Raw genomic sequence first — 23,123 nt, forward strand, 5'->3', positions numbered from 1 at the left:
AGTTCGTTTAAAATCCACACTCCCCTGTGGAAGATTTTGGAAATATCTTCCAGAGAGGGAGTATGAATTTCAAATGGAATGAGCACATTGGGCAGCTCCATTTGAGACTCACTCTCCCTCTGTGGAAGATTCAGGTTTAATCTTTTTCAGAGGGTGTATGAAATGCAAATGTTGGTGCCTAATGTGCTAATTCCATTTGAAATTCATTTTCCCCCTCTGGAAGATACTTCCAAAATCTTCCACAGGGGGAATGTGGATTTTAAGTGGAATAGCCAAAATGTTTGCTTGGATTGAATGGTTGGTAACCAGCTTATGTTTCATGTTGAATTCAAATATTTAATAACATTTTTGAATTGTTGTAAATTATGTAAACATGTTTAATATTAGATAATCAGTTCAAAACTGAATTTGTAAAAAATATTGAGAAGTACTTCAAAATAAATTGATAAGTGCATTTTACATTTTGGTTTTGCCTTTGCATCTTTTCAAGTTCATAATTAGCATTGTTTTAAGACCCAGGCGTATATCTATTGCCTGATATTACACGCTAGATACCATTATTTTAAGTGGAAAAGTGTAGCATGCAAACATCCGGGGCAAACATCTATTGCAAGATAATAACGTGGCTTTGATACGAGACGATAAGCCAATCAGATAGCCAAGATTATTATAGCTGTTTAAGGGGGTACTACACCCATGCATTTTTTTGCATTTTGTGAAGAAATGAGAAAAAGAAATTGGACAAAGTGGTATGCAAAATGAAGGGGCAAATCTTCTCGTTCAATTGGTGGCATCAGTATCAATGAAGCGTACATGCTTCTATAGTAAGAATTCCAATTGAATGAACGCAGCTTTTAACAGCTGCACTCGATCCAACCGCGATCGTATATTGCGTATTTCAAACTATAACGCGAACGCACGACCTTGGATACAATGCTATCCAATCACGAGTGCGTTGGCATGGTTGGATTCACTTCCGCGTTACTCACGCTTAGTCGCACACGCTGGCGTACATCGCGCAGTGTACGCAAAAATTCGTCACGCTATTGAAAGCTGCGTTCATTCAATTGGAATTCCCACTATAATGATATAAGCCAAAAGGTGGTACATCACTGATGTTTTAAATTCACTTCATTTTGGAAAGCTTACTATCAACGGATTTCGTTAAAATTTTGGATATGTGTTGCTAACACATTAGGGAAATAATGTTGATATGTAAAATGGGAATAAGCGGTCCCTGATCTCTTTTATGACTTCATGAACTTGGTGCTCCACAACTATCAAAAAGCGAACCGGTTAAAATGCTTCTATTTTCAATGTTGAGCTATATTTTGTATTTTGAACTTGCGACACTATTTCACTGAAACTTAATTAAGCCATAGGTAACAGGTTACCACAACCACACTACAGCAATGTTGAAAAAGATTGTATTTTTGTCACCCATACCACCATATTAGGTAGTTTTCCGTAAGCTTCATTTTTGTGATTTTGGTAACTATTTTATATTTATTTGCCCAATTCATCTCAACTAGGCAATCTAAATTGTACTCACCATTTACATCCCAAGGTATTTTAGTATATCCACCTCACATATTTCCATTATATATCCAGTAACAGACAAAATATCAAAATTGATGCCTCATTATGACATGTATGATATCACAGACTACCACATGTTGATGCCTGAATTTGACCTGAACCAATTGACCTATAACCTGACCTTTGATGACCTTATAGCCTTTTTTGATCTCTTTTCCTAACACCACATTATAGAAGATAAATACATGGTGTACTATTAAATTGTCTATGTGGAAGAGATTAGGCCTATTTAATTTATTCAGTGTTATAATCAGTGAGTACATTTCTATAGATGGTATAACAAAGGATTTAATGTATTCTATTCATGCCTCCTACTTGAACATGTTGAAAAGAATAAATTATGGACAATTTATGGTTTGTTATGAAACACGCATCTGAGTTACCAGGATACATGTAAACAAAAAATATATAGGGCTAAAATGACTTGCTATACAATGGTTTAAAAGCACCTTTTTTTATTATTATTTTATTTTTTTTTTTCTTTATTTCACATGATCCGTGCATATATTGCCTAGCTATAAATGAAAAAATATTTTTTTAGACCAATCAAACCAATACATGGGTGTAGTACGCCCTTAAGGGATCGGATAGCATTTTTTATGGGACATTCATAACCTCATTAATAAACGCGATGCGTGTGATCCAATTACATTTAGTTATTTGTGAAAACGCGAATGCAAATCGAGGTCATTAATATCTCACAAGACCGCAAAATGCATAATTGTTCCAATGCTGCCGTATTTGGATTGCGCGCTACCATATTTGCAGATTGTGATATGCACTTTTGTTATTGGCCGTCCCGTTTTAGTCGGATAGATTTTTGGAAAGGGAAGATGTAAAAATCATCTATTTTTATAAACTTGTTATTTTGTAAGGTGAAGAGATTAAAGTAGACGGTTATGAATGAGGTTAATAACTTTGCATCGGTAATATGTCGGGCATACGCCCCTCGGGATATTCCTCGGTTCCAAAGGCAAAATGTTTAGATTTTTCACAATGCCCTCCAAATAACTGATGCGCAGTTATTAACCTCTAATGAGAGCATATCGGACACATCAAATTACATTCTGAATATGAGGAATGACCTTTTAATACAAATTTATGGCAAATTATGCCCAAAACACCCCTTGTTAAATAAGCACCCAAAATATTTTAAATCATTTAATTTTCTTCAAGAAAAACCTTGGTGCCAAGACTAACCGATTTTGTTGATAAATTTTTGTACTACAAGTTATGAAAGTAAAGCAGATGGAATGTACAAATTCAAAAGTTGCAACCCAATTGGTTTATACGCATGCATGTTTTTACTTCCCATCAACTTGGCCAATGTTTACTGTAGCAAGCCCCATTGTCCACAGCACTCGCCAAGATTGGACAGTCATAAGGCTATTGTCATGTGCACAAACCCAATAGGGGTACATCAAAATCAATGACATATCAAATCACCCAAATGTTTTTGTGACCATTAGTTTCTGCAAAATCAAATCATCAAAAGTAGCCCAATTTGGATGAAAATGCAAAGTATGCCTGTTGCTAACCCATTTATTGTTCATTTTGGATATAGGAAAAAGTACAATCATGCTGATGTGCAATAACCTGTTGGCCATGCATCACTATCTAAGATAAGACAGATGATGGCCTATGTTCTCCTCACTCAGACTTTTGTTTTATGAACATCACTCTTTAGTCTATTTAAAAGAAAATAGCTCCAGTGCTTTCAGTCAATATACATGATTGAATACACGATAGAACCAGTGGCGGTGCCAGGATTTTTTTTTCAGGGGGGCATTGACGGGCAAAGTGAATTTCAGGTGGGCAAAATCAACACATTTTGTGCAAAATTGCTGCAAAAAGTGGAAATTTTTGTAATATTGGGTTTTTACTGGGGGGGGGCAAGTGTTCTGACTGGAAATTTCCCCCCTGTGGCACTGCCACTGAATGAGCCCACTTGTGCACACACTGATGAGCTCTGATGTCACTGCCTTGATGAAGCAAATGGACTACAGTATTGTTGCATATTCAAGAAAGAACTGATAAAAGAATAAACTTATACACAGAGAATCGTAATAGGGTAGTATTGCACAATTTTTATTAACATACATTTCTACAATTTTATTACTACACACACACACTATGCATAGCTGTGGGGAAACAGGTTATGGTTTGGCATGGCAAGTATGGACATATCTACATAATTACAAGCCTGAATATAACTGATGTAGTACTGATCAACAAGTACTTGCTCACTTCAAATTATTTTGTTTCAATATACATGTATTGCAGGAATGAATACAATGGATGTGAATTTGGAATCATGTGGTGCAGACAAATTCTGGATAACAGAGAGATCCGGATAACAGAGGTTCATAGGGAACACTGTCTAATTTGGTCCTATTAAGCTACTTGCAGTTCGCCATTATGCACTATATGCGGGGAGAGCCTCGAACTGGCAGCATACATGAATGGGAATTGAACTAGTCATAACGTTCTGTGTAAGGTTACATAATTCTTCCTTTCATGTATGCTGCCAGTTCGAGGCTCTCCCGCACATAGTGCATAATGGCGGAACCGTGCAAGTAGCTTAATAGGACCAAATTAGACAGTGTTCCCTACATCTGTACCAAATTTTTATATGCCATAGGCTTTGTGTTGTGATCATTTCGATCAGTGGTTCGTAACAAAGAAAGCGTGAGCCAGTTGACCTAGCAACGGTTGTATTCGAACGTGCACTACGACTGCGAATAGTGCTATCGGGGCATGCTATCGGTGCCCCGATAAGTAGCGATGAATCTTTCTATCGTATCCTGAACAGTTGCACAGTGCGTTCATTTTTTATCTAAATGAAAAACGATAACACTAGGCAAATGTTAATTATTATGTTTGATACAATTTATATTATCACAAGGGTGTCATCATCATCAGTCGTCCGTGGACGGAATGGAGAAAGCATCAGAAGTATGCTGGGCCCAAAGTCTTGCATCAGTTGTTGAATCTCTGATGGTTGTAGGCCAATATCACTCTTGATGGTGTCAGGGTATTGAAGTGGCCTTCTGTCTCTATGTGGGAAACCAGGGTGTGATAGAAAGAGTCATCAGTACGTAACCAGGCACTTATAGTGCTATAGGACCTAATTGGATGTGGTGCCTAAGGGAAGGTGGACTGTAAATGAAGCATTGCTGCAATTACCAGCATGCTGTGTCTTGTTTAAGGCAATGTCATTTTGAGCCATATCGGTGTGACACATTTGTGATCTCAACTTCACTACCGCTTGGAATTGAACCTGCGACCTGTTGCACTAGAGACAAGTATCCTAACCTCTGCACCACTCTCTGCTAACCCCTACATCACTCTCTGCTAAGGTGAACATTGATCCTGCCTGACAAGATTTTGCTTGATCATATAATTTTGCTGAAACATATTGGGTGTTTTTTAAATAAGAAAAATACATTCACAAGCAGTTCTATTGATTTGACTGAATTGACCATTTCAGTAATAAAGAATCCTCTGCAAAGTACATTTTCCATCGCTGCACACATTGAACTGCATGGTAATGATGTGCGCATCATCGATGTTGTATTTTTCAGTTAAATCTGCCTAGGCTTTCAGGAATTACCTCAATGGACTTTTGAACCCACAGCAACCATATCAATTTACCACAACGGAAGATTGGTCATCACGTATCTACCTGTTGAAGTTGACCAATATTTTCTTCATTTTTATGTCATAAAAACACAATGAGGTCATAGGTTATGGCAAAAGTGAACAGCCACTGTAGGCCATGTACAACATTAATACCAAACAAACAGTAATACTATCACTATGTATATCTACACAACTCTATATTAGGAATGCTTTGTAAATTGGTATACTTCTCTATATGAATATAATTATATATATACATTTTATAAAGATTCACATTATTTATATAACAATCACATTTATTTTGATTTACTTTTTCATAATCTATATTTTTAAAAGGCAAACTCTTTACATACTAAAGACATTTTTGAGCATGTGAGACATATTAGTACTTTATTTCAGCTCACAATGCAATATGATGACACTGCAGTGTTCATAGCTCACTACTCTGCTAGCAAAAACAAAATGTAGTCACAATTTCAAAACCTCAATCTACACCTGGACTAAAAAAGGTAAGAATTATTTGTCACCTATGAATGAAATATGTGTATTGGCTGTATGCCTGTCAGTTGGAATGCACTTTTAGCCATTTTTTTATTTTAATATAAAAGTTTCTTGTTTAACCCTCTATAGTAGGAATTCCAATTGAATGAACGCAGCTTTCAACAGCTGTATTCCATCCAACAGCGATCGTATATCGCGTATTTCAAACTACAACACATATGCACGACCTTGGATACAATGCTAACCAATCACGAGTGCGTTGGCATGGTTGGATTCACTTCCGCGTTACTCACGCACAGTCACACATGTTGGCGTACATCGCACAGTGCATAAAAAATGTCACGCTATTGAAAGCTGCGTTTATTCAATTGGAATTCCTACTATAATTTCAATGACCCGCACTTAACAAAAACTAAAGATTGAATTAGAAAAATGAAAGTGTTGTCTTCAACATTGTCTAAACACATGCCCCCCTTCCTCCAAATATGCCCATCATATGCCCAAACACACAGTTTGGAGTCTTCAGAAAAGGCAGCAATTCGCCTCTTGCACGGTTCCGCCATTTGCGGGGAAAGCTTTGAACTGGTAATAGACATGAAAGGAAGTATTACAAAACTTTACGCAATGTTATATGTGGTTCAATTCCCATTCATGCATGCTGCAAGATTGAGGCACTCCTCGCATATGACGGAACCATGCAATGGGTGAATAGGAGGTGTGTATTTTGTCTATCATAAAATTATGTTGTCAAACCAGGGCAATAGATTTTAACAATATCTGTAAAGAATCATAATAAAGGCTGATTTATACACAATTAAAATTCTAGGTTGTACTGAGCTGAAATTACTCATAATAATACATATAATAATAATGCTATTACAAATAATACAAAAACAATCAATCTTTTAGAGCTTTTCTAGTGTTCAAATTAATGTTATGTTGAGTAATGCTGAGCCTATAGCTTATAATAACAAATTAATAACCACTATTTTGTGGAAGACAGGCTCTCTGTAACAGTGTGGATATATAATTGTGTATTAACATTATATGCCGTAGAAGTGACGTAGTTAATCGGATTAACTACCATGGCAATAGATGAATACAATTTTGACTATACCGCTCTGCACTACAACGTTCACGCGGTACCGATGCGTTGAACCATAGATGACAAAGAAAGGCTGATCACTCGCACCTGTAAGATAAGTATCTTTGAAAAGAGCAGTATTGTATTCAATCTATGTTTGCTGATATACACAAGTGATTAGTGCAATCTGCTTGTAGTGCCAGGCGGTCTAGTCAAAAATTGTATTCATCTATTGCTATGGTAGTTAATCCGATTATGACGTCACTTCTACGGCGTATACACAGGTACACGTGGCCATTAGCATAATGATGACCCAAGGGCAACAATTAAAAAAAAACCTGTTCTACAGGCAGACAGAGCTTTCAAGAAAGGTTATAGTTTTTGGAAATGACCATATAAACCTGTTAATATTACCAGAATCTGTTAAAAAATCACCCACTTTACTCACATTTATTTTTTCAGTCAAAATTAAGCATTTTAACAAAAAAACAGATGATTCGTGCAGACAGAAGAAAAATAAATAATAAAAATCCCAAAAATATGGGTCAGTCCAGCCACGCCCATAGAACAGGGTTGGTTTTGTAGTCGCTTACTTTTTCCTTACAGGAAGTGTTACACTCTTTAAATTATGACAATAGATAATAACAAACACACACAAAACAAAAAATCACTTTGGTAAATTAAGATATAACATGCCACAAATTTTATAAAATCTTAGTTTATATATCTAATATAATATACACAGACTTTATTAAACCAGTATATTTCAAACTATATGAATTGAACAAGAGTTGTGGTATGTAATACATAATTAGGTGCTGGTGTTCATACATACTTGGTTCTGTTGCAATTTTCCTTCACTTACATACAGGAAGTTACAAACATTTTAAAGCCTGCAGGAGAAAACAACTTTGTATTCCTCTTAATTTTCATGTCTTTATTCATTTGTTAACCCATATTCCCAAAAATTTGACTGCTGTCCTCAGCCCTTAATGACCATAGATCAAAATGCCAAATGTTGCAAATAATTTTGGAAAAACAACCTGCTACAAACCAATATTACATAGGTTCCATGTATTGTTTTATAAAATCGTATCTATGCAAAGTTAATAACAAATCAACATATCATAAGTACTACCCCCCTACACATCCTAGGAAATCTAGGGCACTGGTAGGGATTGGCAGTGCCTAGTACGCTCTCGTAGAAAAATTGAGTTAGCTTGAAATTCCCCTGGACAAGGAACTTACTGCTAATTTGTCTCGTTGTAACCCGTACGAAACTCGAGGAGCTGATCCTGGTTGCGAAGGTTATTTGTGGATTGTCTAGGGTGTGCGCTCGTGAAGCAGCAAAATCCCTGATTTGTTGTTTAATGTTTTATGGAATGATGTGGGGCCGTAGTGGTCAGCGACAACCTGTAAAGTGTGCTGAGGCTTGTGGATCAACGTCTAGGCGTTGTGCCTGTGCGTAGCGCACTATAAATCACTGCGCTTTTTTTTACGTAGTATGCTCCATGACACATGCGTAATCTCCCAACCCTGCAGCCCAGGGGAATTAGAAATAATGGGATACTGGGGGCATGTAATGCCAACAGGGATCTCCAGGGAATGTATTCAATACGTCCGATCATTACATGCCGCATCATTTCTCCGGATAAGGGTTGGAGAAGTACTTGCATATAGTATTCTGTGAATGCCGGTTGCTACCATTTCAATTCCTTGATTTGTTTCATGAATTAACAGTAAAAGAATTTTGAAATTAATTTCATCAGAATTTTGCTAGGTTTGGCATCTGATGAGAAGAGCAACCTCAGGTGTTTCTTAATCTTGTGTTTCTCATACACAAACAATCTGAATTATTAACACAAACTCAACTAGGTGTAAAGTATACATGCTACATGTTATTTTGTCTTTGGTTAAACTAGTTGAACAAAATGTTAGAATTACAGTTATTTAAATATTCAAACTTCTGTACAGTCGTTATTAACCAATATCTTTTTTGAAAATTCACACTTTTGCAAATATTTTTTCTTTCTTTTTTTCCCTTCTTTCTTCAGATTTTGTAGGAGAATTTTTCCTTTTTTTTGTAGTCCAGAAACAAATTAAAAATCAAAAAGTGCCCAAAAATGCAATAAAAAAGGAATTAGATAGCAATTTTAAACTAAAACAATAGCATACTGCTTTGGGTATTTATTTTCCAGTTTATATTTTTTTGTGTGTCTTATGAAAAACATTTCCCCAAGACATCTTTCGCATCTACTACTTTAAAAGTTAATTATGTAAGTACAGTGCCTTTATCTAAAATAGCCAAACAAAATATTCATACAAAACATTGGCAAATGACCTAATGAAGTTTTTTGATGAGTTTAGTTTGGTAACATTTAAAACTTTACAAGGCTTACAATATCATTTTGGACATTTAAAACTGCATATTTCATACACATGCCTGATAAATTACCAAAAATTAAAAAAAAAAAAGATTTGTCAACTATCGTTTTAAAACCAGAAACATGTTGGCAGAAATACCTTTGAGATATGGACTGTTCATACTCTGCATGCTGTTATTGCATACGTTATGAGATATTTTCTCAAAATATTAATAGCTATATCTCAAGAACCACCGAACCAATATTGGGCTTGTTTGAACTCATTTTAATGCATTTTTCATGCTGATTCCAAATATGGTCATGGTAGATTAACATATATATTTCATGTCCAAGTTCATACTCCAGTGGAACTTTTAGCACACTCTTCATATCCTGTGTTATCCTAAAATCCCAAAATACACCCAATTCCCCAACATTAAGACTGTTACTTTTGACAGCTTAGCCTAATTCACACCTTTTGCAATGTAAGTTTCAGTTTGCTAAACTTAAAACAATTAATACATACCAGACTTGTAGTTTGAGTACTTATGAGTATGAGTACAAGTACTAGCACAGTACAATGACAGACCACAAGTACAAGTATATGAGTACTTAGGCATGAATATGAGTACAAGACTAGTATAATTACTTGCATCCAAGTACAAGTATAAGTACTTCAGCAGGAGGATGAGTACAAGTACTTGAATCTGAGTACAAGTGCTTGTGTCTGAGTACAAGTATGAGTACTTGCATCTGACTATAAGTATGAGTACTTTGACATGAGTATGAGTACACTTATCAAGTACGAGTACAAGTATGAGTACTTTGGCATGAGTACAAGTATGAGTACTTTGGCATGAGTACAAGTATGAGTACTTTGGCATGAGTACAAGTATGAGTACTTTGGCATGAGTACAAGTATGAGTACTTTGGCATGAGTACAGGTATGAGTACTTTGGCATGAGTAAGAGTAAAAGTACGAGCACTTTCATCTAAGTACAAGTATGAGCACTTTGGCATGAGTAAGAGTACAAGAATGAGTACTGCATCTGAGTACAAGAACAAGTACAGAAATATTGTACTCATACTCAAGTACTACAAGTCAGATAGAGACATACTACAATCAATCTACTCAAGGAAATGGTGAAATAGTCGACACAAATGAAGGCTCAGCGGTTGGTGGTATTGGCATGCTGGAATTAATAATCGCTTGGTCTTTGGTGCAGTACGGCAGAGCTCCGGGATCTTGACATTTACTTAACGAAGTGTCAATAAAAAGCGTTACAAACCCAAATACTGTGACAATGACGCCAAGAGTGCCTATAAGAAGGGATGGAATTTTATGTTTGGCGAACCACCTGCCTTCTGCCAGCCTGACGTAACATGCTGTTGGAAGGATGAAAACAAGAGGGATGGCGCAAAGGATGCCCTGCAAAAAGAGAAGAGAGAAGGGGGAAAGCTGTTATTGTATAGCATTACATAGACAAGGTACATGAACTAATTTCAGCTGATAAGATTTCAAATTTCAAATCAATTGACAGTTGTGGCTACATTGGTAGGTAACTATGGACTTTGGAAAGTGGTTTTTTTAACCATCCTGCATGTATGTGTCCAAATGTGCATCTATTTATACCTGATGGTTACAAAATGTTCCTTTTCATTCTGCAAATTTTCTATGCGGAATTACACAAAATATGTCAGAATCAGACAAAAAGTTCAAACATTTATTTTTTCTAATGAAATTCTCATCACATTCTGATAATGTATGATATTAATGTCAATGATTTAAATTTAATTGGCCTTCTCATAAAGATAATAATGATGACAAAACCGGTGATCACCTGTTGTTTTGATGAATTCAACTACCTGGTTGCCATGCTCACAGATTTGAGGGAGGCACCGTATTCTCTCATCAAAATAGGATGATAATTTGATACTGAAAACTTTTGTCCATATATCTCATCTGTTCTCATTAAATAATTTTTCTATTGTTTGTATATTAAAGGAAATAGAAGAATTCTTCTATTGTCTAGGGGGTACTACACCCCTCGATAAATTTGTGTCTATTTTTGCATTTTTCTCAAAAACTAATAACACAGTGGCAACAAAAGTTTACTATACTGGAATTTCAGTGACCCAAGACAAACGGTTTGTTATTTATGATAAGAAATAAGGTACCACTTGGATATACCTCATTTCCTATCATATATACTGAACCGCTTGTCTTGAGTCACTGAAATTTCAGTGTAGTAATTGGATTCCTTGCCCCAATAATATACATAACTTTTGTTACCAGTGTGTTATTATTTTTTGAGAAAATGAAAAATAATCACAAATTTACCACAGAGATGTAGTACCCCCCCTTAAAGGAAACTTTAATATTTGGGGATCAAAGGAAAGATTCTTTCAAATATTGCTTAAGCTGCAAAACAAAACTTACATTTAAGGAGAGCACAATTCCAAGACAGGATGTACTCATGGAGAATGCTAATGTGAGACCAACGATTATGAGAGTGAGTATCATATGACGAGTAAATGGTTGAGGCTCACTACTAACCCAGGCATGACGCACTGCTAGATGCTCCAACACCTGCCAAGGGAAGAAGAATGAAAGTGAGATGTGACTGATATAATATGGTAGTGAGTATCAGGTGATAATAAATGATGTATTCTCACTAAACCAGGCATACTGTGGGAGAGCGTGGCGCAATGTTTAGGGTACTTGCCTTTAGTGCATGAGGTCCCGGGTTCAATTCCCGGCGGTGGCGATTTGCTGGGATATTGACTTGGAAAAAAAAGTCTGAAATTAATTGGCAACTTCTGTAGATTAAATTCAGACTTCCGCTCTCCCCATCATGGTTCATTTAGAAATGGGTAAATGAATCATGAAAGTGCTCCGTCCTTCGGAGGGGACGTTAAGCCGTCGGTCCCGTGTGCAGAGAGCCATACCTGTACATGTATTTCGCAGCCAGTTTCGAAAAGAGTAGGGTGTTAACCCCTGACTGTTCCCACTCAGTCCCGGTGTTCAAATGGACCCCAATGGATATAAGCTTCAATAGAGGTTTTCTTGGGTTATCCAGGGTTGTCAAAAATCCGAACAATTCAAATCAAATTAAAAAAATCTGTGTTTCTATACCTCATAAATATTTATCAGCTAATCCTAACATCTCACTACTGCACACCTATTATAGTCTTTATACCTTTATTGAGTCAGTAATTCAGATGTTGTTTTTATTGTATCTCTAAACATAATGATGAGAAGTCTATAAAATTATACATTTCCAGAAAGGAATTGATGTTAATGAACCCAACTAGCGTACCAGATTCCTGCAAAAATTACCAGGTTTTGAAAATCTCAAAATTTGATTTACTGACTTGATGAAGGTATATGGACTATACCACACAGTTTCGCAACACTGTGATATCACTGTTCTAAACATCTCAAAAAAAGTAACTAACCCCCTTAAATAATGACCATTATTCAAAAACGGGTGATTGTATTACAAATCTGTAAAATGTGTTGGAAGCAGAATTTATTTCTGCACATTTTGACACCTCATTTGCAGCAATTGACTAAATATTGATGTCACAGCGTACATTTAAATCAATGTAACCCAAGATTTGAAAGTTTCAGTAAATTGTATTGATTTTGTATTCAGTGTAATGGAAGGAAATCTGTGTAATGATATCTGAGTGTTTTTGGTACTAGTATTGTAAAAATTTGTATATAAGTGCAACTTTCAAATCTGGACCTCACTACATTAAATTGTTTTATTGTTTTCTTGGCTATCACATCAAATGAGGTGTCAAAATGCGCAGAAATAAATTCTGCTTCCAACGCATTTTACAGATTTTTAATACAATAGCTCCTTTTTGAATAATGGCCATTATTTAAGGGGGGTTAGTTACTTTTTTTGAGATGTTTAATAGCCGGTGTAAGCTGCTACACACTGACATTTCTGTGGATGCGGCTGTTGCAAAATGGCATCTGCTATGATTGTTTTGTTAAGATCACCGATGGACAATAACACACAAATTTGACATAATATGAAACAAAATTTGTGCACTAAATATCGAAAGGTAACTCTGAATAACATATCTATATTAAAAATTAACCAGATATCCTACATTATTATGTTCTCAGAATCTTCCTTCCTATACTTTGTACAGAGTTGAAGAGTCCAATTTAATCAACACTTGGACTCAAAACTTGGACTGTGTTGGATAGGCTCACTTTCCCCCAAAAAATTAAGCTTTCTACAATTTTTTGACCATGACTCATTTTTGACTTGCTCATTTTTGACCAAAAATTGCATTTTTGACCAAAAATCACATTTTGACCAAAAATCACATTTTTTACCAAAAATCACGATTTTTAACAAAAGTCATGTTTTGACCAAGAAAAGATTCTGAAAACATAATAATGATAAAATTGGATGGTTTTTTCACCCAATACAAAATTTATTGGTCTCGCTATGAGCTTAAAAATATTGGACTCAACTTCATCTCGTCCAATATTTTAAAACTCATAGCTCGCCCAATAAATTTGTGTATTGGGTTCAAACCATCCAATTTTATATCAAAGTCATGTAAGCCTAGTCTACTGTACCGTGCTGACCAGTATAGGCTTACTCACAGTCACAGAATTTGCAAGTACATGTGCACTTTGTTTATGTGAGATATTGTAAAGGAATACAACATGGACGGTTTATATTGGGTAAGTAGTGTAAAATACTGGTCCCTCGGTGTTGGATGATTGAGACTATTTCTTTCCGCATCGCAATCATCTGATACCTTCAGACCAGTATTTTACACTTTGTATTTGAATACTGCTAGATACTTATACATAATACCGGGTGTCCCAAAAAAAGGTTACATGTAGATTTTTGAAAATAATCTAAGTTATTGTTAACAAATATAAATGTCCTTTTCATGACATAATCTATGTACCCTCTACTAGTACCCCTGTGAATGTCAAGTTCACAACGTGCGTATTTAGCCCGCATTCTACGAATTCCTGAGCAAGCTGTTTACCACCATGTTTACGTGTTACGTGATATAATGCAACAAGAGGTTCGCTGCCCACATACGGCGCACAGTGCATTTGGTGGGTCATTTGAGTAGGTCCAGTTATAGCATGGCAGGCGCAGTATATTATTCTGTTGAACAGATAATTAATTCTGTTCAGTTTTATTTTGAGAATTCAGTCAACAAATGGACAATATTCTTACAGTATAAAACACAGCAGTGATTTCAACTCAACATAACCCAATGTCTAAATGCAAATTGTTATTAGTTTCATTATGTTGATGGTAGGAGATACAGCATGCAGAAATGCCTTCACCAAAAAAGGTGTTCTTCTCTAATGACCACCTTCCTTTTACCACCAAGAGTCAAGAAGCTCTATAAAAGAGGTGCACTATTTAATTCTCAATATGGTTCTTTAGTGCAATAAAATGAAATACGAGAAAATAAAAAGTAATAAGCAAAAATAGAAAACAAAACTAATTTTAATGATTAGTCACTGTTAGTACCCCTGTCTTCTTGTTAAGTTGCTTTTAAGATACTGAGTTGAAACTTAGTAGACAATTACAAGAAGGATGAATAAATAATACCTGAAAAATGACAGTGATTTGCTGTATCATCGCAAAATGCGGTTAATTTTCTACATGTAACCTTTTTATGGGACACCTTGTATAATGGAAAAGACACTGTGCAATATGAGGCAAAAGTGAGCAAGAGTATCATATGGCAATTTAAATATTGATATAATAGTCTGCCCTTGTTTTATGGCACATCAGATCTGGTTCATCAACACAGTCATTCTTGAAATCAGGATCATAGCAAGCCTGCGACACTCCGGAGCTAGTCTGAGCACAGAAAATGTGACTCTCGTGTTAGTCTCCTACACAATCAGTTAATTATGTGGTCCTGACACTCGTATGCGGTACAGTCTGGCCTGAGACTAGGCAAATGTGACTCTTGCACTGTCTTCACATCGGTATAGGTCGTTTGCATGTTAATTGTATGAAGTGTCTTTAATCTCATTGTATAAGATCTTTGATCATAGTCAGGATATAGTTAGTACTTTTGGGAAATGCCAATATTGGGAGAAAATGGGCTAAAACAGGTCAAATTGGTATCCCTAGTACGCGTATATTAATGAGGATGTAATAAATTGTATTAAGCATAATAATTAACAGTTGCATAGTGTTATTTTTTTTTTCATTTAAATAAAAACGAATGCACTGTACAAATGTTCAGGATACGATACAAAGAGCCAACGGTACCTATCCGGGCGAAAAAGATGTTGTGCCTTAATTACCATTATTATTAGCCCCTAAATTTTCATTTCATTTTTCCGCCTCATTGAAAAGGCCCATACAGTTAGCGCATTGGGTGTTCATGGTCCATCATAATTTGCATATAAGCCTCTGAGAATTTGAAAGTGGACCATAAATATACCAATTTTTCAAGAAATTTGGACCCATTGATATACCAAAAGTCAAAATTTTTGGCCAAATTTAACCCAAATAATTGTCTTAGTTTTTACAAATTTCCCCAATTTTTTTGGAAAAAGGACCTATTCATATACCAAAATTGGCTTAGAAAAAGGGGTCATTGATATATACCAAAAGGCCAAAAATGCTACCCATATTAGCGGCACGTCCCCGTATGGTCATTTGTACTAAGTACCCCCACTGGGTATGTCACTTACCTCTCGGCACACAAAGCACTCAAGTGGATATGTGCATATAATGGTGATTGCAAACAATATTCTGGCCATGTTTGCAAGATCATCTGAGTAACAATAATTCTCTAACAAATCACCTGAAAAGAGGAAAAAGATGTTGAATGATATTACATCAGAATATTATCTTCCATGAAAGAAATGTGAGGAATTATATGCGCTGCATTAGGCCAAAAAAAAATATTGTTGTGTTGCCCTCAAGTGGGAAAATGGGAAAATTGGGTTGGACGGTCGGATTTTTTTTTTTTTCCAAACCTTCAGTTTTTAAAAATCCCCTCAAATATTATATAATGCTTCTTCAATTAGGAAATATTTGTCAATTTTGACTTCTGGATACCTATTAGATATCTATTAAAGACTAGTCTTTCAATAAAATATTAATTTTAAGTGAAAACCTTGATTTTTGAAAAATTCTGTAAAAATCATCATTCAAAAAAAAAAAAAAAAAAAATGCCGACCCTGATTTTACAGGATTTAGGGTCGGGCGGTTGAGGGCAACACAACATTTTTTTTTGGCCTAAAGTGATGCTCAGATCATCAAGAACTGGGTAAATGAACGATGAGAGTACTCTGTCCTTCAGTCAATAGGGATGTTAATCCATTGGTCCTGTGCAAAGAGGGCCATATATCAGCACAGATTTAAAATAAGGTGTAGGCCTAAACCTCTGATGGTCCCAACCAGGATCTGTCCTGATGCTGTGTGAATATTCACAATCAAAGTATTGACATGACAGATAGAAATTTGATTCTGATATCTGTACAGAATCTGCATTAGACCTCAATGGAAATAGCCAACCCTTTGTAGGCTTTCTTGGGTTAGAGTTCAGAAATCAAAAACAAACTAAACTAAAGAATCCACATCTGGTCTTGTTCTACTTAAAATAATGGTATCACCAGTGATAATGGTATTGCCTGCAATTTGCTTTGTTAATTGTATCAGTAACCTACACCATGACTTTTTCTTGGTCTCATCATTATTTATATCAGTGTTCACATTGTACTGATACAAGTGATCCAAGACAAAATTAATGCACCAATGTAAGATGACCTACACATAGCACTATGTACAGAATGATGCATCATACTAGCATAAGGTATATATCATTAGGCAAACATGATGCATGCTGGGAATGAAAAGGATTAAAAGTTATCAAATTCATCACCCGTGACGGCCAATTTGAGCCCTTTTAATTCCCAGCATACATCACATTTGCGCAGCAATATACCTTATTCTCGGCATGCTATGTGCAGTGGCGGCGCCAGGAAATTTTTTTTTCGGGGAGCATTGAGGGGCAAAGTGAATTTCAGGGGGGCAAAATCAACAAATTTTGCGTAAAATTAAAAAGGGGAAATTTTCGTAATTTCGGGTTTTTACTGGGGGCAACAGGGGGGGGGGGCAAGAGTTCTGACTGGGGGCATTTTCCCCTCATACCCCCCGTGGTGCCGCCACTGGCTATGTGTCACACCATGACGTCATTCCTGATACTCACCCTGTGTGAATCCTGTAAATGTTGCATAACCACAGATCCCCACCAATGCACAGGCTAGAAAAGCTATCAGTACAGCCAGATGGGTAACCTTTGACCATGTCACAGTGGTAGGTGTCTCCAAAGATGAGAAGATCAGGAAGGAGTTGTGATGGCATACAAAAGCTGAAAGAAATCACAATTAAAGAAAAACACTACAGTTGATATGAATCAAGGTTTACTACATCATAGGTATATCCAGGATATGAAATATGGTCATGTTTGCTTGCACTATTAAAGACGATGCAACCCCCCCCCAAAGAAAAAGAAAGATAAATATTTGAGATTTTACTCAAGGTTACCATATTAAACAAAAATGGGAGGAGAGATGAAGGGGAGGGGATGGGAGGGAAAGGAGGATATGAAAGGGAGTGGATGGGAGGGAGGGAGGGGAAGGGAGAGGAGGGATGGATGAGCCCCTTCAGTCAGGACCTGAGGCCCCATTGAGTCCTCCCTCTAATGAATTTACATCTTATACAGGTGTCTATGTAGAGGTTCCAGATTTCACCTCCTGTGACACTGCTTGTGCCCCCACCACCCCGCCCTTAATCATATCCCCTAATTTATGAAAGTGCATGTAGTTCCACTTCTGCTACCACTGGAAGAGTGCTCCAGGAAAACCTGCATCAAAATTAAACTATTGGCTAGAGTTACACTACAGATTCTGACTAGAAACCACTTCAACATATTCAAGAGTAAAACTAGATTCAATACTTACCAAAAGCCATAATTCCGATGGATTCTGTAAAATGAATTTTTCCAAACTGCCATGGGTTAGGTGTGTCTGGACTGCGGAAAGATAATGCAAATACTGGTTAATTTAAGGTCACATTCATAGATTTTGTGGGGTACTGGAGTGGTTGATTGAAATTTTTATAATGCTGTTATTTATTTACATGAATACCACTGAAAGTTGCAGTAACATGTTTAGGCCATATTAATTTAATAGTTTGTCTCAAAGCCCCTGCATGCATTAATAAAATTGCCCCCTTTTGCACTTTATTCCCACTGGATTGAGTCAATTACAGTTTTTTCCCCTGTTTTATTTTTTATTTCAAAATCCACACACAAAAATATCACGTCTGAAAAATAGTCGGTAATCTTAATAAAATTCTTCATCTTGACCACAGTCAAACCTTCTTGAGAGATGAAAAGGTGGTACAGGTGATCTATTCTTGTCAAAAAGATTTTTTTAAATTCAAATAAAACAAAAATGACCCTAAAAACTGCATTCTGCATTAGGTTTTCAAATAAGCCCAATCGCCATTCTAACTTCCGGTTTTTGAGAGCAGTTTTGGGACACTTTGACCTCTGACATATCAGGAAAATTGACGTAATTATTATTTATTTTCTTATTATTGTCACAATTTTGATCATTAAAAATACCAAATAATTAATTTATAAAATACTAATATTTTTTATATTTGTTTTAAATATTGTAAAACATTTTAGATTATATTTTGTACGCATAAAAACCCAATATTTTTGAATTTTCTGAAAGGTCAAAGGACAAAGTGTCCCAAAACTGCAAAAACTGTCCTTGCAAACTTCCAATGCCGATTGGGCTTATTGGGAAGGACTTTGAGACAAACCATTAAATTAAGATGGCCTTATTTTTGAAAAATATCAGATGTGATAATATATCAGTTCTTACACACACCTCAAACTTTATGGTATGCTGATATTGTATTGTTACCCTGACATGCTATAATATTTTTTCTCATACTTAACTTTTAAAATGTATATGTTAGGTCTTTTTAAAAAATTTAATTGGACATTTTTGAGATTTATAATGCTTGAGATTTATAATGCTGCAATGTGTTGGGAAAAATATATATCCACAGTCACACAAACACTCATCCTCAACCCACTTTAACATCCTTCGCTTCAACAGAAAAAGTTCCAAGTTTTGAAATATTTTCTCAAAATATCAAGAGCTATCTTAAGAACTACTGAACCAATACTAGGCTTGTTTGTACTCATTTTAATGCATTTTTCATGCTGATTCCAAATATGGTCATGAAAATTTACATTTCTGAAATTTTTGAATTTTCAAAAGAATTTTGAAACATGTCGTCTGCAGTCGACACACTCGTGAAGAGAGTTAAGAGTTGTAATTGCAATAAACTGTTTACTTACACATCATATGTACCCAGCCTTATGATAACTACTAGCATAATAACCACTAAGAGAATCAGTGAAATTACAGCCACCTGAAAAGAAAAAAGAAAGTGTTCAATTAAATTTCATGTATGCTTAATGCTTAGCCTTATGGCTGCATCATATTTTGAAAGAAGTTGCAACCAGCAAAGTGTTTATATAATCAATTGCAGTAAACCTTTGCCGAGCACATATTTTAAACATATATCGCGCATTTACTGCGTTGGATGCACTTGTCTCTGATTGGTTGCTGAGTCGATCTGCTGTAGCCGGGTGGAAATTTATGAATGAACTGTGCGCCGTACGCGTTGTTAGCTCCGAATTTGCAACATCACGGTAGTCGCGCTCGTCAAAGGTATACTGCAAAATAGTATAGTACGCAACATAGTGATTTTTTTGTGTCTATATCCTATTGACCTATCAGGACTCAGTCCAATACAGCCTTATCTTCAATAGCTCCCCTGGGTAACATTATTAATAAGCATGATTGCATTTATATACAACATAAAATAGGGGAGCTATTAAATGGAGATAAGTCAATGTTGCACTGAGTCCTCCATAATGTTGATGGGAAACCAGCCTGATCACGAGTCACTCTGCAATCGGCTTGAACTGACGGGCTTGAACTGACGGGCTGGCAGCATTTGCATGCATTTGCCAGTATTTGCGTCCAGTATGTCTCTCAATTGTTGCAATGGGCTATTCCATTTAAAATCCACACTACCCCTGTGGAAGATTTAGCAAAAGTCTGCCACAGAGGGAGTATCAATTTTAAAAAGAATACACAATTGGGTAACTTCCATTCGAAATACTTACTCCAGTTGTGGAAGATATAGGTAAAGCCAAAATACAGGGGGAGTATGGGTTTCAAAATGATTAACTCTGACCAATTACATTTGAAAATATACTCCCCTGTGGAAGATATTTCCAAAATCTTCCACAGGGGTAGTGTGGATTTCAACTGGAATAGCCCAATGACATGAATGCTAGTATAATGCAACAATTTCGGCTCATTTTTGGACATACACAATGTTAGAAATAATTTAGCCAGATAATTTTGCAGGGTCATAAGGTCTATAGGCCAGAACTCAAAGAATTTAGCATATACCTCATGGTTATTCATAGACAATGTTAGAAGGAAGCCAAAATGTCAAGGGCCATTTGGAGCTATTTGGGCCCTGAAGGTCTGAAACTCTATGGGTTCTCATCAATTTTTGCAGGCTTTTGGCCTGAAGACCCACACACATTTCTTACAGTACAGCTGGACAATTTGAGTGAAAAAACGTTTGATATACAAAGTTCTAAGTACGGCTATCTGTCCTAAATCTGGAGTGAGTCTGTGTACTTACTTTGACTAGTTTGGTGACATTACGATACAAAGACAGCGGAAGTGATACCATCACTGTTATGATACTGATGATGAAATAACGGTTGGCTAAAACATGTTCAACTGAAAAATATAACAATAATTAAAATGATTAGTGATATCATATCACAACACTATGTAACCCAGCAACATGAGAGTTGTTGGAAGCCCACATTTGAAAGATAAAAATGAAAATGAGAAAATAAAGAAAATAAAGAAAATATGAAGAAATTCTACTAATAATATGTAAGACATTAAAATTGGCATGGTGCCCTTTGTCATCAGTGTCAAGCCTAATCTTGTAAGATAAAAAACAGAGAGAGGAAAGCTGTAACCAATTTGCTTTTCAAAACAGTTGAAAGGCACCATAATTGAGCTATTTAAGTGATAATGCAAGAATTTATAATGAGAAATGATCTTGTAAGCATATCTAGTTTTGGATACATTCCAACTTTCCAAATCATGACGCCAGTTCGAAAAACATCATAAACACTAATGGAATAGAGCACTCCCCCAATTTTGGCAAAGCAGCAGCATCTATAGAGCAGTAGAAGAGAACAGTGCTCTAAGAAATTTATATCCATGCAGATTTTATACACCAGGAGCCCCATTCCCCTCACCATTTATTTTGGCTTGCAAAAATGCAGATTTGCAATTAATTGTAACTGAAGAGATCGAGTCAGCGATAGAACTAAAAGTGCAATTACCTGTCACCAAATGCCAAGAGAAACTTATCAACGGACTATTACAGTTGAAATCCATACACCCCCTATAGAAGACATGAAATTAATCTCCCACACAGGGGTGTAGATTTCAAATGGAGTCACCCATTCAGGTAACCCCCTTTGAAATTCACACCCCCTGTGTGGAAGATTAATGTCATGTCTTCTAAAGGGGGTGTATGGATTTCAACTGGAATAGCCCAATACATTAAAACAAGTAAGTGACACTTAATTCTTGGAAAATTGTTTAGCTATTCAAAATGTTCTAATGAACAACTTTGGAAATTCAATATTTCATAAGGTCATTAGGTTTTTGGTTTTGGTTAAGGGATCTGGAATGAGTGTTTTGAGCATTTCGACAGTATAGTTTTGTGGGACATGAGAGCACATCAGACATATCGATTGCATTCTGAATACTGAAGAATGTCTTTCTGATATCAATTCATGATATAATACAAATTTTATGACAAATTATTAAAATTTGATATTTTTCACATTTTTGATATATAACAGTCCTCGAAGTAAATTTTATAAATCTAATGATATATTCTTAAAGTGTATGTAGCTGGGAGGAAAAGCCGACGATCAATATGAAAATTTTGACCTTTCATATTGAAGATATGGATTTTTTTCCCAAAAAACCTAATTTTTGTTGGTGTTTTGGGGAAAAATCCATATCTTCAATAATGAAAGGTCAAAATTTTCAATTGATCGTCGATTTTCATCCCACCTACATACACTTTTAAGTATAAATCATCAGATTTATAAAGTTTACTTGAGTACTTTTAAATATCAAAAATATCAATTTTTAATCATTTGCCATAAAATAAGTATTACATTGCTAATTTCAAAAAATCAAAATTATTTGATATCAGAAGGACATTCTTCATATTCAGAATGTAATTCGATGTCTGATGTGCTCTAATGTCCCACAATAAATACTGTCCAAACGTTCATACCCCATCCCTTAATATCAAAGATATTGTCATGTAAGATATTAAAAATCTGGTGTCTTACTGCTTGTTAGAAATAAAAATAAAAATTGTGCTATGAGCAGCAGAAAGAAAGAGTAATCAATTTTGCAGTAAACCAGAACATGTTTAACACCATCATGAAGTCATATACTGTAAAATTTGATAATATAAAGCATATGTGTCTATTAACGAGTTACTCAGACAAGAACAAATTTTTACAGTAGTTACAAATGTGTCGACTGCAGACGACATGTTTCAAAAAAATTTCAAAAATTCAAAAATTTCAGAAATGTAAATTTTCATGACCATATTTGGAATCAGCATGAAAAATGCATTAAAATGAGTATAAACAAGCCTAGTATTGGTTCAGTAGTTCTTAAGATAGCTCTTGATATTTTGAGAAAATATTTCAAAACTTGAACTTTTTCCGTTGAA

General features: G+C 35.6%; 1 protein-coding gene across 2 annotated transcripts in view; it reads right to left on the reverse strand.

Annotated features, from left to right (window-relative positions):
• Nucleotides 1-4,363: 4,363 nt before the first annotated feature.
• Nucleotides 4,364-23,123, reverse strand: part of LOC140150937 (putative sodium-coupled neutral amino acid transporter 11) — a 135,108-nt gene continuing 116,348 nt past the window's right edge. For both annotated transcript variants that reach the window (XM_072173093.1, XM_072173094.1), the window contains 7 exons: nucleotides 20,976-21,076; nucleotides 19,606-19,679; nucleotides 18,185-18,255; nucleotides 17,431-17,592; nucleotides 15,908-16,020; nucleotides 11,630-11,779; nucleotides 4,364-10,618 (listed from right to left, as the gene is read on the reverse strand). In XM_072173093.1, the coding sequence (XP_072029194.1) occupies nucleotides 10,322-10,618; nucleotides 11,630-11,779; nucleotides 15,908-16,020; nucleotides 17,431-17,592; nucleotides 18,185-18,255; nucleotides 19,606-19,679; nucleotides 20,976-21,076 (968 nt within the window). In that variant the 3' untranslated portion in view covers nucleotides 4,364-10,321. The remainder of the gene's footprint in view (nucleotides 10,619-11,629; nucleotides 11,780-15,907; nucleotides 16,021-17,430; nucleotides 17,593-18,184; nucleotides 18,256-19,605; nucleotides 19,680-20,975; nucleotides 21,077-23,123) is intronic.

Source organism: Amphiura filiformis, chromosome 4, assembly GCF_039555335.1.
Source record: "Amphiura filiformis chromosome 4, Afil_fr2py, whole genome shotgun sequence".
NCBI classification, from domain to species: Eukaryota; Metazoa; Echinodermata; class Ophiuroidea; order Amphilepidida; family Amphiuridae; genus Amphiura; species Amphiura filiformis.